At 45.4% G+C, this 13,339-nt stretch overlaps 1 protein-coding gene across 1 annotated transcript in view; it reads left to right on the top strand.

Annotated features, from left to right (window-relative positions):
- Positions 1-12,993, top strand: part of MYH9 (myosin heavy chain 9) — a 74,104-nt gene extending 61,111 nt beyond the window's left edge. Inside the window, exons 28-41 of the mRNA XM_052790248.1 lie at positions 164-370; positions 1,332-1,436; positions 2,842-2,994; positions 3,348-3,596; positions 4,215-4,427; positions 5,123-5,335; positions 5,691-5,852; positions 8,060-8,188; positions 8,527-8,615; positions 8,817-8,940; positions 10,002-10,210; positions 10,643-10,751; positions 11,106-11,278; positions 11,472-12,993. Of these exons, the coding sequence (XP_052646208.1) occupies positions 164-370; positions 1,332-1,436; positions 2,842-2,994; positions 3,348-3,596; positions 4,215-4,427; positions 5,123-5,335; positions 5,691-5,852; positions 8,060-8,188; positions 8,527-8,615; positions 8,817-8,940; positions 10,002-10,210; positions 10,643-10,751; positions 11,106-11,278; positions 11,472-11,589 (2,253 nt within the window). The 3' untranslated portion in view covers positions 11,590-12,993. The remainder of the gene's footprint in view (positions 1-163; positions 371-1,331; positions 1,437-2,841; positions 2,995-3,347; positions 3,597-4,214; positions 4,428-5,122; positions 5,336-5,690; positions 5,853-8,059; positions 8,189-8,526; positions 8,616-8,816; positions 8,941-10,001; positions 10,211-10,642; positions 10,752-11,105; positions 11,279-11,471) is intronic.
- The last annotated feature ends 346 nt before the right edge of the window (positions 12,994-13,339 follow it).

Genomic DNA, 13,339 nt, shown 5'->3' with positions numbered 1-13,339 from the left:
AGGCTGTCAAATTGTTTTTTCTGAGTAAGCAGTCTACAACTTATCTGCTACATGTGCACCATTAGCTTACTTGTTTGGGGGGTGGTGGGGGGGAGTACTCGGTGGAAGGATCCTGCCATATCTAAAGTCTGAGGGGTTTTGCTCGTTTTTTTTTTTCCCTCAGGTGAAAGCAAATCTTGAAAAAGCAAAACAAGCTCTGGAAAGTGAGAGGGCTGAACTATCCAATGAGGTGAAGGTTCTTCTGCAGGGTAAAGGGGATGCTGAGCACAAGCGGAAAAAAGTAGATGCTCAGCTCCAAGAACTGCAGGTGAAATTTACAGAAGGTGAGAGAGTGAAGACTGAACTGGCTGAGAAGGTTAACAAATTGCAGGTGAGTGGCACGGGTTTTCCTTAGCTTCTGATTCAGCCCAGGGCTAGAGAGAAAAGGTTGTAGGATGGCACCTCCCCATAGCTAGTTCAAAAATCTTGTTCCTCCTGAGGATAAAGTTCCTACAAAAAGCAAATCCATAGTTTGCTTCCCAAGGACTATGCAAACTCCTTAACTCACTGCCAGGGCAGGACATTCAGATTGATGTCACTTATCATGAGCAGCCCTGAGGTGAAATAACCAGTTGCCATTCGAGTTTTGTAAGCCTTAAAGTATCAGCATGTCTGCTCCCCTTCAGCATGCAGCAGTTTGTACAGTACAGTTCTGTAAACATTCAGCTGCTTGTGGACCTGAAGTGGCACAAACAGACTGATGACTGTGTAACTAATTTGGAAGACAGTGTCTTGATGCTTTGTAATGTGGTTGATGGTGATGAGGGGTGGCTCAAGGGTGATGTGGAAATTTAGAGTTTTCTCCTCCTTTCTTCAAGGGAACAACAAATCCTTGACTCACGTGGAGCATTGTCTTCTGCCGTCTCTTTTATGGAGGGTTGTCATTAGAAGTTGAGCATTGCTGGTGTGTGCAGTATCTTTTGGAGTGTGAAAATGTAATTTTAAGACTCTAGATATAGTCCTGAAGCAGATAGTATAAAACAGGAGAGAGTTAGTTTAATAGAAGCTTTTAAAATTCTTGTCAGGCTAAAATCTCAAATAGGCCTTAAAAAGACCAAAACCAGAAGGCTGTTGCAACAGAGGTGATCCCAAGTAAAAATCTGTTTTCAACTTCTCGTATTTCATCCCTGGGACTTTGGAAATGATGCATTCATTCCTGTGAGAGATTATACACATGCTTTACTGTTGAGAGGTGCCTCCGTTTTCACTTTTGGGTCTCGTAACTGCTCGCCTGTTCCTGGCTTTGTTTTTGCTGATGCATTTAATAATTGATGCTCTGATCTCTCCTTCAGGTTGAGTTGGACAATGTCACAGGTCTTTTGAACCAGTCTGACAGCAAATCAATCAAATTAGCAAAGGACTTCTCTGCTCTGGAATCACAGCTTCAGGATACACAGGTGAGAGCTTTGGAAGCCAAGGCAGCTGTGTGTGGTGCAGCCAGTGTCCATTACAAATTCTAAAGTGAGAAATCACTGTGGACACCATTAAATACTGGATATACAACACTTCAAAGGATTGGATCTGGCTGGTTTTTGCTAAGGGGTTATATTGCATGGTATTCAGAGCATTTCTGCAGAAACAAGCTGTTTATCTTCCTTCCACTTCCTCAGTATGTGAAACATATGTAACTTTCCCTGTCTTAGATTTAGAAGTCCTCCTTTATCACCTTTCTGCTAGAGAGCTCTTTAATGCTAGAGCCGCACTGGAATGCTAAGTTCTTGTTTCTGCAGAAACAAGCTGTTTATCTTCCTTCCACTTCCTCAGTATGTGAAACATATGTAACTTTCCCTGTCTTAGATTTAGAAGTCCTCCTTTATCACCTTTCTGCTAGAGAGCTCTTTAATGCTAGAGCCGCACTGGAATGCTAAGTTCTTGTTCGAGATCTTCATAGTCAATATTTGATAGGGGTTTTGTTTGTGTGTGTGTGTGTGTCTGTGTGTGTGTGGTTTCTGGTAAATTTGTAAAGTTAAGCAGAAAATTTTATTTCCCAGTGCATGTTGGGGAAGTGATAGATTCAAATAATTTGGTATTTTCTCAGGAAAAAATCATGCTTAGTCTTATTCTTTGGGATAAAACAACCATTTACAGTTAATAGAATATAAGTCTTTTGGTAAAGCATGGAGTACCAAGCAGAAGGTTGGAAGGGAAAGAAAGGAAGAGCGTGCCAAACCTCAGATACTGAGTAACCTTAAACAGTCGTTGATGTTCTGTCTACTTATTCCTGCTTTTAAAAAACAGACTCAAAGGTAGTGCACTATACAAAAAATTATGCACTAGTTTGAAGGCTGGTCTTATTAGTCTCTACAGATCCTTCAGCTCAAGCACTGACAGCATAAGTCAATAAATGCTGTTGATAAATGACCAGCATCTTACAATTCTGCCAAGACTAACGTTGTTTTTGATCGTGCTAAATCACTTTAGCCTGTTGTCTGTTTCTTTGATACTTGAATATGAGAAAGTCATGTAGCAGAGTACAGTCATGCTATTGTTGGGAAAGGTTTTAATGCTTTGTGTGCTACTCGGAGGGCTCCAGAAAGGACTGTGGATGGCTCGTGTAGTAAAGTAGTATACTGTAATCATTAGAGTGCATGAGAGAATAGAACCCTTCTGAATATTTTGTTTCTATACTGACTATCTGGAAGACAATTATTTAAATTCTGGCTTTGGTTGTCTTATCTGTGAAATAAGTTGCATACTTAAACTCGACTTCAAAAGTACTCATTCTGGAGAGAGTGGGTGAGGATTGTGAGCCTTTAAAGCCAAGGAGCAGTGCTGAATTCCACTGGGCTGTTTGCTTTATAGGAGCTGCTGCAGGAGGAGACTCGCCTAAAACTGAGCCTCAGCACTAAGCTGAAGCAAATGGAGGATGAGAAGAACAGTTTCAAAGAGCAACTGGAAGAAGAAGAGGAGACAAAGAGAAACCTGGAGAAACAGATCTCTATTCTTCAGCAACAGGTACAAAATCTGCATCCCGTAAACCAATGACTTTTGGGAAGAAGCATAAACGTAGGTCTGTCTTGAAGGAAGTAAAATCTAAATGCAGAATTGACTTCTAGTAGCAGAACCCTTCCTGGGAAAGGGTGATCCTGCTCATTTGGATGAGAGGGGAAATGAAGAGGTCTCTGATGATAATCATATGAACTGCTTGTAGATTTCTATCCAGGAATCTCTTTGGGAATTCAGTCCTACAGTATTATTTGAGGGGGGAGTAGTACCTTCAGAAATGAGCAGACTTATTTCCTCAACTTCTGGTACTGTATAGTGTTATCTGTGGCGTGGCTTCATGTGCTATCTTTTCTCTCCTTCAGGCAATAGATGCAAAGAAGAAGATGGATGATGGTCTGGGCTGCCTTGAGTCAGCAGAGGAAGCCAGGAAGAAGCTGCAGAAGGACTTGGAGGGCCTGAGCCAGCGTTATGAAGAGAAGACAGCTGCGTATGACAAGCTGGAAAAAACGAAGACCCGCCTGCAGCAAGAGTTGGATGACCTCACTGTGGACCTCGATCATCAGCGGCAGATCGTTTCCAACCTAGAGAAGAAGCAGAAGAAGTTTGATCAGGTATGACTTCAGTCACTGGGCATTCAGTAGGTGTATCTTATCATAGCATCATAGAATGGTTTGGGTTGGAAGGCACCTTAAAGATCACCTAGTTCCAACCACCCCTGCCATGGGCAGGGACACCTTCCACTAGACCATGTTGCTCAAAGCCCCATCCAACCTGCCCTTGTTGACGGGTCTGCTTTAAGAATACCTAAGCAATGCTACTTGGAGAATGCATATTATTTCTGAACTAAGGCATAGCATATAGAGTGGAGAAATAAGCTTTCATAGAAGTAAATTAATACTGTTCCATGCATAACAAGTTTAGTGATGCTCCTTTTCCCAAAGGGATAACATTTATATCAAGACCAAGTTCAAACTGGTGTTTGCAGATCATCTTTGAGGGAAGGTTGGAAAGAAAAGATTGGAGGCCTAGAGAATCACAAGTTTGTTCATTTGGGGTCAGCACAGTTATTAAAGGTGGGGTGGCGTGCTTCATTCATTGAAGCTGCATTTTCTTGGTTCCTTCTATCCATGGCAGAACACTATCAAGAAGGCAGTAAAGAAAAAATGCATGTTTACCTTGTTAGAAATTTGTCAGTAATGTCTCAGAATACTGATGCTGTGCTCTTGTAGCTATTGGCAGAGGAGAAGAACATCTCTGCCAAGTATGCAGAAGAACGGGACCATGCTGAGGCAGAAGCCCGTGAGAAGGAGACCAAGGCCCTCTCCCTGGCCAGAGCCCTGGAAGAGGCCATAGAGCAGAAAGCTGAGCTGGAACGAATCAATAAGCAGTTCCGCACAGAGATGGAAGACCTGATGAGTTCAAAGGATGATGTTGGGAAAAGTGTAAGTATGAAGTTGAAGTATCTGGGCAGGAAATGTCACACAGGTGATACTGTTAGTTTAATACTGCAAAAAACTTATGCTAGTGTGAACACAGAGGGATGTAGTAGAGAACACTGCACACATTGTGAGTTTGTGAATGTTATGTTTGTATTACATTAGTAAGTGGGAAAGATGGGTTGGAAGAGCTTGGAAATGACCCAAATGAGGTAGTGGCAAACTGAAAATTAACTGGTATCATTGTGGCAAAGACGAAGGTATGATGTGAGCCTGATATGTAAAACACAGGGATTAGCCAGGCAGTGGAAGACAGTAACCCCAATATTTCAAGACAAAAAATGTTATGATAAGCAGGAAGGAAAAAAAAAAAATAATCGGAGGCTAAAAAGTATTTTCTTGAATTCTGTCAGAACCAGAGGTGTCCAGCTCTGATAAGTCTGCAGTAGGTCAGGACTGGGCTAACAGATGCTTTTCTTTTTCTCCCCACCACCACACATACATGACCAGAACTAATAGGTAATCATGATTCATACTGGCAGCTTGCAGGTATGCGAGCAGCTGGATTTGAGGGGTATCTCTGCCCTAATACAGGGGACAGATTCAGTGTGTTGTGGCTGTTCTTAGACTTTTTTGCTCTTAGGATAGGTGAAATTGTCTGCACTCTTTGAGGAAACCTCATGTGTGGTACTGTGCTGTAGGTCCATGAGCTGGAGAAGGCTAAGCGAGCCCTGGAGCAGCAGGTGGAGGAGATGAAGACACAGCTGGAAGAGCTGGAAGATGAACTGCAGGCCACAGAGGATGCCAAACTGCGTCTAGAAGTGAACCAACAGGCCATGAAGGCACAGTTTGACCGTGACCTCCAGGGACGTGATGAACAGAATGAAGAGAAGAAGAAACAGCTGATTAGACAAGTAAGAATTGCTCTGTAAATCTTGAGAGTGTTCCATACACAAAAGCACTTGTGTCCAAAGATGGTTAGACAGACACTGCCAATCCACAGATTCTTGTTAATGGTAACTCTTCAGGCAGCACTGCAAAGCTGTGAGAGACTTTCCCCCTTGTGTGCGTAATTGTTCAAACAGCCTTTGGCTATCAAAGGAACCCGTGTAGCTTTATTAGTGAGGAGTGTTAGCCCCATCCCCCTGCCAGGAAGAATGAAAACAAGTCACATGCTTGCACTTCTGTACAGTTTGAAAGGGGGATGCGAAAAGCAGCTGTTGGGAAATCAAGGAGCTGAAATGCTGATGCCTGTATTTCTCCATCCAGGTGCGAGAGATGGAGGTGGAATTGGAAGACGAACGAAAACAGCGCTCCATTGCTGTAGCTGCCAGGAAGAAGCTAGAGATGGACCTGAAGGATTTGGAAAGCCATATAGACACTGCTAACAAGAATCGTGAAGAAGCCATCAAGCAGCTCCGCAAACTGCAGGTGAGACACTGCAACTGTTTTAGCTGTCAGTGTAGAGCATTTACCCAGGGAAATGGGATACAAGATTTCACCTCATGAGAACCATGCTTCACTGTCACAAGAGCAGCAGAACCTTGTAGCAATTTACTGCAAAAGATTTATTGGCATTTCAGATATCCTTCCAACCCTGATCTGCCTGTTTAACTCCCTGGGAGACAAGCTGTAGGGAAAGTCCACTCTAGTGCTTTGCCTCATGTCAGTGGTTTGGAAAGTATTATGGAGCTGCAACGCTAGAGGGACTTAAATATCACTTAGGCCTTCTCCTGCCCCAAGACAGGTCTGTTACGCCTTTCTAATTCCTACAGGTATTTGTCTGATCTGTTTGTAGGAAAAACTCCAAATCGTCCCTAGGCTGTCCATTCCATTGCTTCACTAGAAAGCTTCCTGTACCCTCCCTTCCCCCCTCTTTTTTCCTGCAATTTAAGCATTCCTGTTTCCTTCCATTACTACTTCTCTGTGTTACTTGTGAAATGGGAATCATAGAATCATAGAATCATTTCGGTTGGAAAAGACCTTCAAGATCATCAAGTCCAACCATTAACCATGCCCCCTAAACCATGCCCTGGAGTACCCTATCCACTCGCTTTTTGAATACCTCCAGGGATGGTGACTCAACCACTTCCCTGGGCAGCCCATTCCAATGTTTGACAACCCTCTCAGTAAAAAAATTTTTCCTAATATCTAACCTAAATCTCCCTTGCCTCAACTTGAGGCCATTTCCTCTTGTCCTATCTCCAGACACCTGACAGAAGAGACCAACACCCTCCTCACTACAACCCCCTTTCAGGTAGTTGTAGAGAGCGATAAGGTCTCCCCTTAGCCTCCTCTTTCCTAGACTGAACAACCCCAGATCCCTCAGCCGCTCCTCATAAGACTTGTGCTCAAGGCCCCTCACCAACTTGGTTGCCCTTCTCTGGACACGCTCAAGCAGCTCAATGTCTTTCCTGTAGTGAGGGGCCCAAAACTGAACACAGTACTCGAGGTGCAGCCTCACCAGTGCCGAGTACAGGGGAACAACCACCTCCCTGTTGCTGCTGGCCACACTGTTCCTGATACAGGCCAGGATGCGATTGGCCTTCTTGGCCACCTGGGCACACTGCTGGCTCATATTCAGCCGGCTGTCAACCAGCACGCCCAGGTCTTTCTCTGCCGGGCAGCTTTCCAGCCACTCTTCCCCAAGCCTGTAGCACTGCATGGGGTTGCCGTGACCGAAGTGCAGGACCCGGCACTTGGCCGTGTTAAACTTCATACAACTGGCCTCAGCCCATCAATCCAGCCTGTCCAGATCTCTCTGTAGAGCCTCCCTACCCTCAAGCAGATGGACCCTGCCTCCCAACTTGGTGTCGTCTGCAAACTTGCTGAGGGTGCACTCAATCCCCTCATCCAAATCATCAATAAAGATATTAAACAGAACAGGGCCCAACACCGAGCCCTGGGGAACACCACTCGTGACCCGCCGCCAACTGGATTTCACCCCATTCACCACGACCCTCTGGGCTCGGCCATCCAGCCAGTTTTTCACCCAGTGAATAGTGCACTTATCCAGGCCACAAGATGCCAGCTTCTCCAGGAGTATGCCATGAGAGACAGTATCAAAGGCCTTGCTGAAGTCTAGGAAAATAACATTGACAGCCTTTCCCTCATCCACTAGGCGGGTCACCCGGTCATAGAAGGAGATCAGGTTGGTCAAGCAGGACCTGCCTTTCGTAAACCCATGCTGACTGGGCCTGATCCCCCTCTTATCCTGGAGCTGCCGTGTGAGTGCTCTCAAGACAAACCGTTCCATAATCTTTCCCGGTACCGAGGTCAGGCTGACAGGCCTGTAGTTCCCCGGATCCTCCCTCTGACCCTTCTTATAAATGGGAGTTACATTGGCAAGCCTCCAGTCCTCTGGGACCTCCCCTGTTGACCAGGAACACTGATAGATGATGGAGAGTGGCTTGGCAAGGACCTCAGCCAGTTCCCTCAGTACTCTTGGATGGATCCCATCAGGTCCCATAGATAGGAAAAGGATGGTTCCTCTTCTTTTTAGAGCAACCTTTTTGGTAGCTGAAGATTAATGAATCCCTATTTCCATTTTCCCTCTCCGTGCTTCCTGTAAGATAAACAAACCCAATTTGTTGATGTGGACGCTCTGAAATTCATCCTTTTTTGTTCTCCCTTTTCAGGCACAAATGAAGGATTACATGCGGGAACTGGAGGACACACGTACTTCCAGAGAAGAGATCTTGGCACAGGCCAAAGAAAATGAGAAGAAGTTGAAGAGCATGGAAGCAGAGATGATCCAATTGCAGGAGGTAATGGAATATGCATGCAAGTCAAGGGTTTGTTCATTTTCTTTGGCCAAGAACAAAGTGTAGCAGTCTAAGCTGGAGTGGTTATTTCCTTTCTTTTGTACTTTTTGCTCTGCTTAAATACAAAGTCCACTTCATGCAGAATTTGGCCCTTTCTCGACAGCTATAGGAGTGTGCAAAACAAAGGAAGCTGTGGGGTGGGAGGGGAGCAGACCATGTCTTATAATTAAGTCTGGATCTAGCTAGAGACCGTACCACCCATTACCAGTAACTACTTTTTCCTATGCTGCATTAATTGGTAGCTTCCCATTGGATCACTGACCGTCTCGTTTTCATTCCAGGAACTTGCAGCTGCTGAGCGTGCCAAGCGCCAGGCCCAGCAAGAAAGGGATGAGCTGGCTGATGAGATTGCCAACAACAGTGGTAAAGGGTGAGTAATGTTCCCTGTTTAAGGGTGGAGGAGCTGGTTTGAGAAAATACTTTGCAGGCTGTTATTTTTATATAGACTGCAGCATGCGCTCTATCCTCTCTGCTCCTGAAAGACTGAGCTTATTTTGTAAAATGAGAACCGGCAAGTTTTCCCAAGGCATTAACGCCACCAACACTACCTTAATGCTTCTGCATCCTATAGAGCACTGGCCATGGAGGAAAAGAGACGCCTGGAGGCCCGGATAGCTCAGCTGGAGGAGGAGTTAGAAGAAGAACAGGGCAACACAGAGATAATCAATGACCGGCTCAAGAAGGCAAATCTTCAGGTACCTGTTCAGGCTGCGCGTGCCAGCAGGGGCTCTCTAGTCTGTAAATTGTCAGACTGCACTCTGAGTAAAGCCAGCTGCTGCTTTGTGTACAGCACAGGCCCTCAGAAGTCCGTAGATACAAGCAAGATGAAACACCTGAATACAGGTGGGCAGAGCTCGTGTTAACTCACTGGTTTTGGTCATTTAAATCATTGGGTAGCTGGAACAATCTCCCAAGTTTATAAAAAAAGGTACTGAGAGGTTGGGTTTTTTCTGTATTAAGGGATTATGAGAAAGATGATCTGTAGCATGCTGCTCCAACTTGGCATGCTGAACAGTGCCACAGTATGTTTGGAAAATGACTTTTCTGCCAGTTCTATGCTTCTTCAAATGGACTAACCATATGGAATTTGTTAGGCTGCTATAGAAACCATGATCTTAATCTGCCTGTTCTCTGCCATATTTTATCTGCCTGACTTTGAGAGTCAGGCATGTTGTTTTCTTAGCGCTCCAAAGCCAAGGAGCTAGGCTGATGGTTTTCCAAACGGTTTTTCACTCTGGTGGATGAGAGCATAGTTCTCTCCTTGGTTGACTGTCAGCCAGAGCCCTGACTTGGAATTGAACTGAGTTCTTGCCCTTTCACCCTTGAAAGTCAGTATTTTTGAGCTGCTGCTTTGTAGTGGAAGTAGACAGACAGCAAATAAATGATAAATTAGTAAAACGCACGTTTTGGATCCACTTGCCTCAGGATTTTTGTAATTCACTAAGACTGATAATTACTGTGTTAAGTGCCAAATCGTGGCCTTCACCCCAGAGAGCACTGTACGTGATTGGCAAATTTAGCCCTAAGAGGAGGTTGATAAACCTGTTATTCAAGGAATTACTTTGAAAATCTGGGTAAACTTCAGATATTTTGATAAGTACCCTGCCTACAGACAGCTCCCTCTGCATCAGAGTTATTCCAGGTATTCGGCTCACCCTGAGGGTCCTTCTTCTTTGCGTGTCAGCATGTGTCTGAGAAATAAATGGGCCTTTCAGGCTGGAGCGCTCGATATGCTGAGTACTTCTTCTCTCTGCAGATTGATCAGATGAATGCCGACCTGAATGCTGAGCGTAGCAATGCGCAGAAGAATGAGAACGCTCGCCAGCAGATGGAGCGCCAGAACAAGGAGCTTAAGCTTAAACTGCAGGAGATGGAGAGTGCAGTAAAGTCCAAGTACAAGGCTACCATCACGGCCTTGGAAGCAAAGATAGCGCAGCTGGAAGAGCAGTTGGACATGGAGACAAAGTATGTCCTAGTAGAAACTCCGTCTGTTTTATGAGCCTCCACCCACTCTGGCATTTTAAGCTCTTTGAACAAATTCTGATTTGTCTGAGTGAGGGCTTCATCCTAGATATACTGGGTAGTACAGCAGTAAGATCTTGGCAAACCTTCCTTGTTTTTCACTGTAGAGACTTCTAGCTTCTTCCAGACTTAACCACCCCTAAAACTGCAGCTGTGATACACTTGCTGCCCCTCTTGTAGCTGCAACAAGGGTCGTATCTGTGTGACATCAGTGCCTTTTGGTCATTTCTGGGAAACATTGCCACCCATCCCCTTTTTACTAAATTAGGAGGACTTTTGCCATCTTCCTTGTTTCTAACTTGCCCGAGTCAGGTCATCTTGTTGGGGACAACAGGAGATAAGTTCTTGTCTGAGCATCACTGTATTTCTGTGTAGGGAGCGCCAGGCTGCCAGCAAGCAGGTGCGCCGTGCCGAGAAGAAGCTGAAAGATATCTTGCTGCAGGTGGATGATGAGAGGCGTAATGCTGAGCAATTCAAAGATCAGGTGCGTATAGTTACCTGCAGCATCGGTGAGTCTTCTGGTGGGAGGATTTCCCTTCTATGACCAAGGCATCATCTGCATGTAAGAGGGCTCTAGCATTAACCTTCCTATGGATTTCTCTTCTTTTCCCTGACTGTGATAATTACAAGATGATACAGATGAAAATGTCATGCTTTTAAGGAAAAGCTTGGAGCTGTCAAGTCCTAGGCAGCTCCCTTCAGAAAGGGAAGAGGGGGCTTTGGAAACTCTGCTTTTTGCTGCTCTAACTACTGTGCTGTAACTCCAGGGAAACACTGATTCTTTTTTTTTTTTTTTTTTTTTCCCCTTCTGTTTTTTTCCCCCTCCATACACACTCAGGCGGACAAGGCAAACATGCGCTTGAAGCAGCTGAAACGCCAGCTTGAGGAAGCAGAAGAGGAGGCCCAACGAGCCAACGCATCCCGTAGGAAGCTCCAGCGTGAGCTGGAGGATGCCACTGAAACAGCTGATGCAATGAATAGAGAAGTCAGCTCCCTGAAGAGCAAACTCAGGTAAGGCAGAGAGAGCATTTTGTGCAATACCTTGGCAGCCAGTCCAGCGGAGTCTTGCTGTAACTGCCCACAGTGGCAGCTGCCCCCAGTAAACGGCGTGGCCAGGTACTTCCTTACCGCTTTCCAGAGCCTGCCCTGTTTGGTGAGTTCAGTGAAACCTTGTGTTGCTGACGTACTGTCTGTCCTTCCCTAGGCGTGGGGACCTGCCGTTTGTCGTCACACGTCGAATTGTCAGGAAGGGTGCGGGAGAGTGCTCCGATGAGGAAGTGGACGGCAAGGCAGATGCTGGTGATGCCAAAGCTACTGAATAAGTCCTCCCATTTGACCCAGGTTACACGTGATGGAGTGACCCATCCACCCTCCCCTCTTCCATTGGACTTTCAGCAAACCCTCTCCTCCTAAACTGGCTGGGGATCTGCAGAGCAAGCCCAGCTCTGTGTATCTGGAGCCATCGGGCATCTGTGTTCCTAGTTTCCTCCTCTTTCCAGTTTCCTAATCCTCTTTGTATTTAATGCCAAAGAGTCAGGGCTCTGAAATCTGACCAGCAGTTTGGCCACTACAAAGGCCTGTAGAACTGTCTGTGCCATGTCTGCTGGTGAATCCTTACACAGTTTGGAGGGAGTGGGGTTAGGGAAAGATTATTTTTGCTGTAAATCTCCTTTTGTCTTTGATTCTAGCTGCAGGGAAGCTCCTTCCTGTATTCTTTCCCCTCCCTCTTTGTTTGCTTTCAGCAATCATGTTCAGTGACCTCAGACTTCTGCCTCTTTTAATCTGCCCACCCACGTGGTTTGGGAGCAGTTTCAGGAAAAACGGTGTGCTTTGGCCATGGCAATTTGCCCTTTCTTCTTTCACATGTTTCCAGGGAGGGGTGAAGAGGGAAGCTCCTCTCGGGACCAGTTACCTGGAGGACTTGCCAAAGTTGTCTTTTTTTTTTTCTTCTCTTCTTATTTTTACTGTCCGGACAGATCTCTGAAGTGCAATGATGTCCTGTTAGTGTCTCTGCCTCTGAGCGGTTTCATCTAAGGTAGCGTGGACAAGTAGTTAATGACAGGCTGGGGAAGCAGAACAATGTCCTTGTGCTTGTCTGAGAATCTCTGGGGGACCAAATATATTTAATGGTAATAGACAGAATCTAGGGGAATTTAATAGGGTAGTGGGCAGAGGGTGGGGATAAGGGGAGGGAAATCCCTCTTTTATTGACATGTCCAAGCCTCTTGCACCTGCTCTGTAACCAAGGGTTGGGATTAGTTATTGTGCACCATTGACTAAGAGTATATTAAAAACCCTTTAATCTGCACAGATATATGTAAGGCCTTTGTATCTCTCATAATAAGTAATTAAGAAAAAAATCAAGGTCTTTATCACTGCCTTTCTATTGGGACCATGGTTATATATAGATAGTCTTTACTTTTCTACACCGTACACTGGTTGCTGGATTTACCTGTATTCTTAACCATATTGTATATGCTGCATTTAGACCTACTTATGAGCGAAGTAAAAATAATTAAATATGAAGCACCATACTGTATGCCTGAAGCGCTCTAAATGCAGGAGCCTCGTGTCCCAATTGCTGTCACAAAAAAATTTAATTTTTTTTTTTTTATATATAATAAAAGTGCCTTAGCATGTGCCTCAGCTGTGTGTCACCACTACAGTCAGTAATGGTTTACTGGTGCTCCACTGATGTTACCAATAAAGATTATCCATGTGCTGCAGTCTGTGTGTGTGTGTTGCCGTTCCCTCCTTCCCTAGGTGCAGTGAGGACCATACGCATCGCCTCCAAAACCGGCGGCTGCGGTGTCAGAGCATCGGCCTGTCCCGTCAGCAGCGCTGCAGACCTCCCCTGACGCTGAGCGACTCTCTGTAGCTGAAATAAGGCGTTACAGTACCTTCGGCCTATCACCGGGGCAGCTGGCAGTGGCCAACACCGGGGATTTTGGAGGACGATAATGCACCTTGTTTGTGTGCTCTCAGAGTTAGCTGTTCAAAACACGAGGCTGTGAATTTGAGCCAAGTTCTGTTCTTGGCCTGAAGATGGTATTTCTGAGTCTGTAACTAACA

Source organism: Harpia harpyja, chromosome 6 (assembly GCF_026419915.1).
Source record: "Harpia harpyja isolate bHarHar1 chromosome 6, bHarHar1 primary haplotype, whole genome shotgun sequence".
NCBI lineage: Eukaryota > Metazoa > Chordata > Aves > Accipitriformes > Accipitridae > Harpia > Harpia harpyja.
Note: the sequence above shows the minus strand (reverse complement) of the source record. Positions and strands in the feature narration are given on the sequence as shown.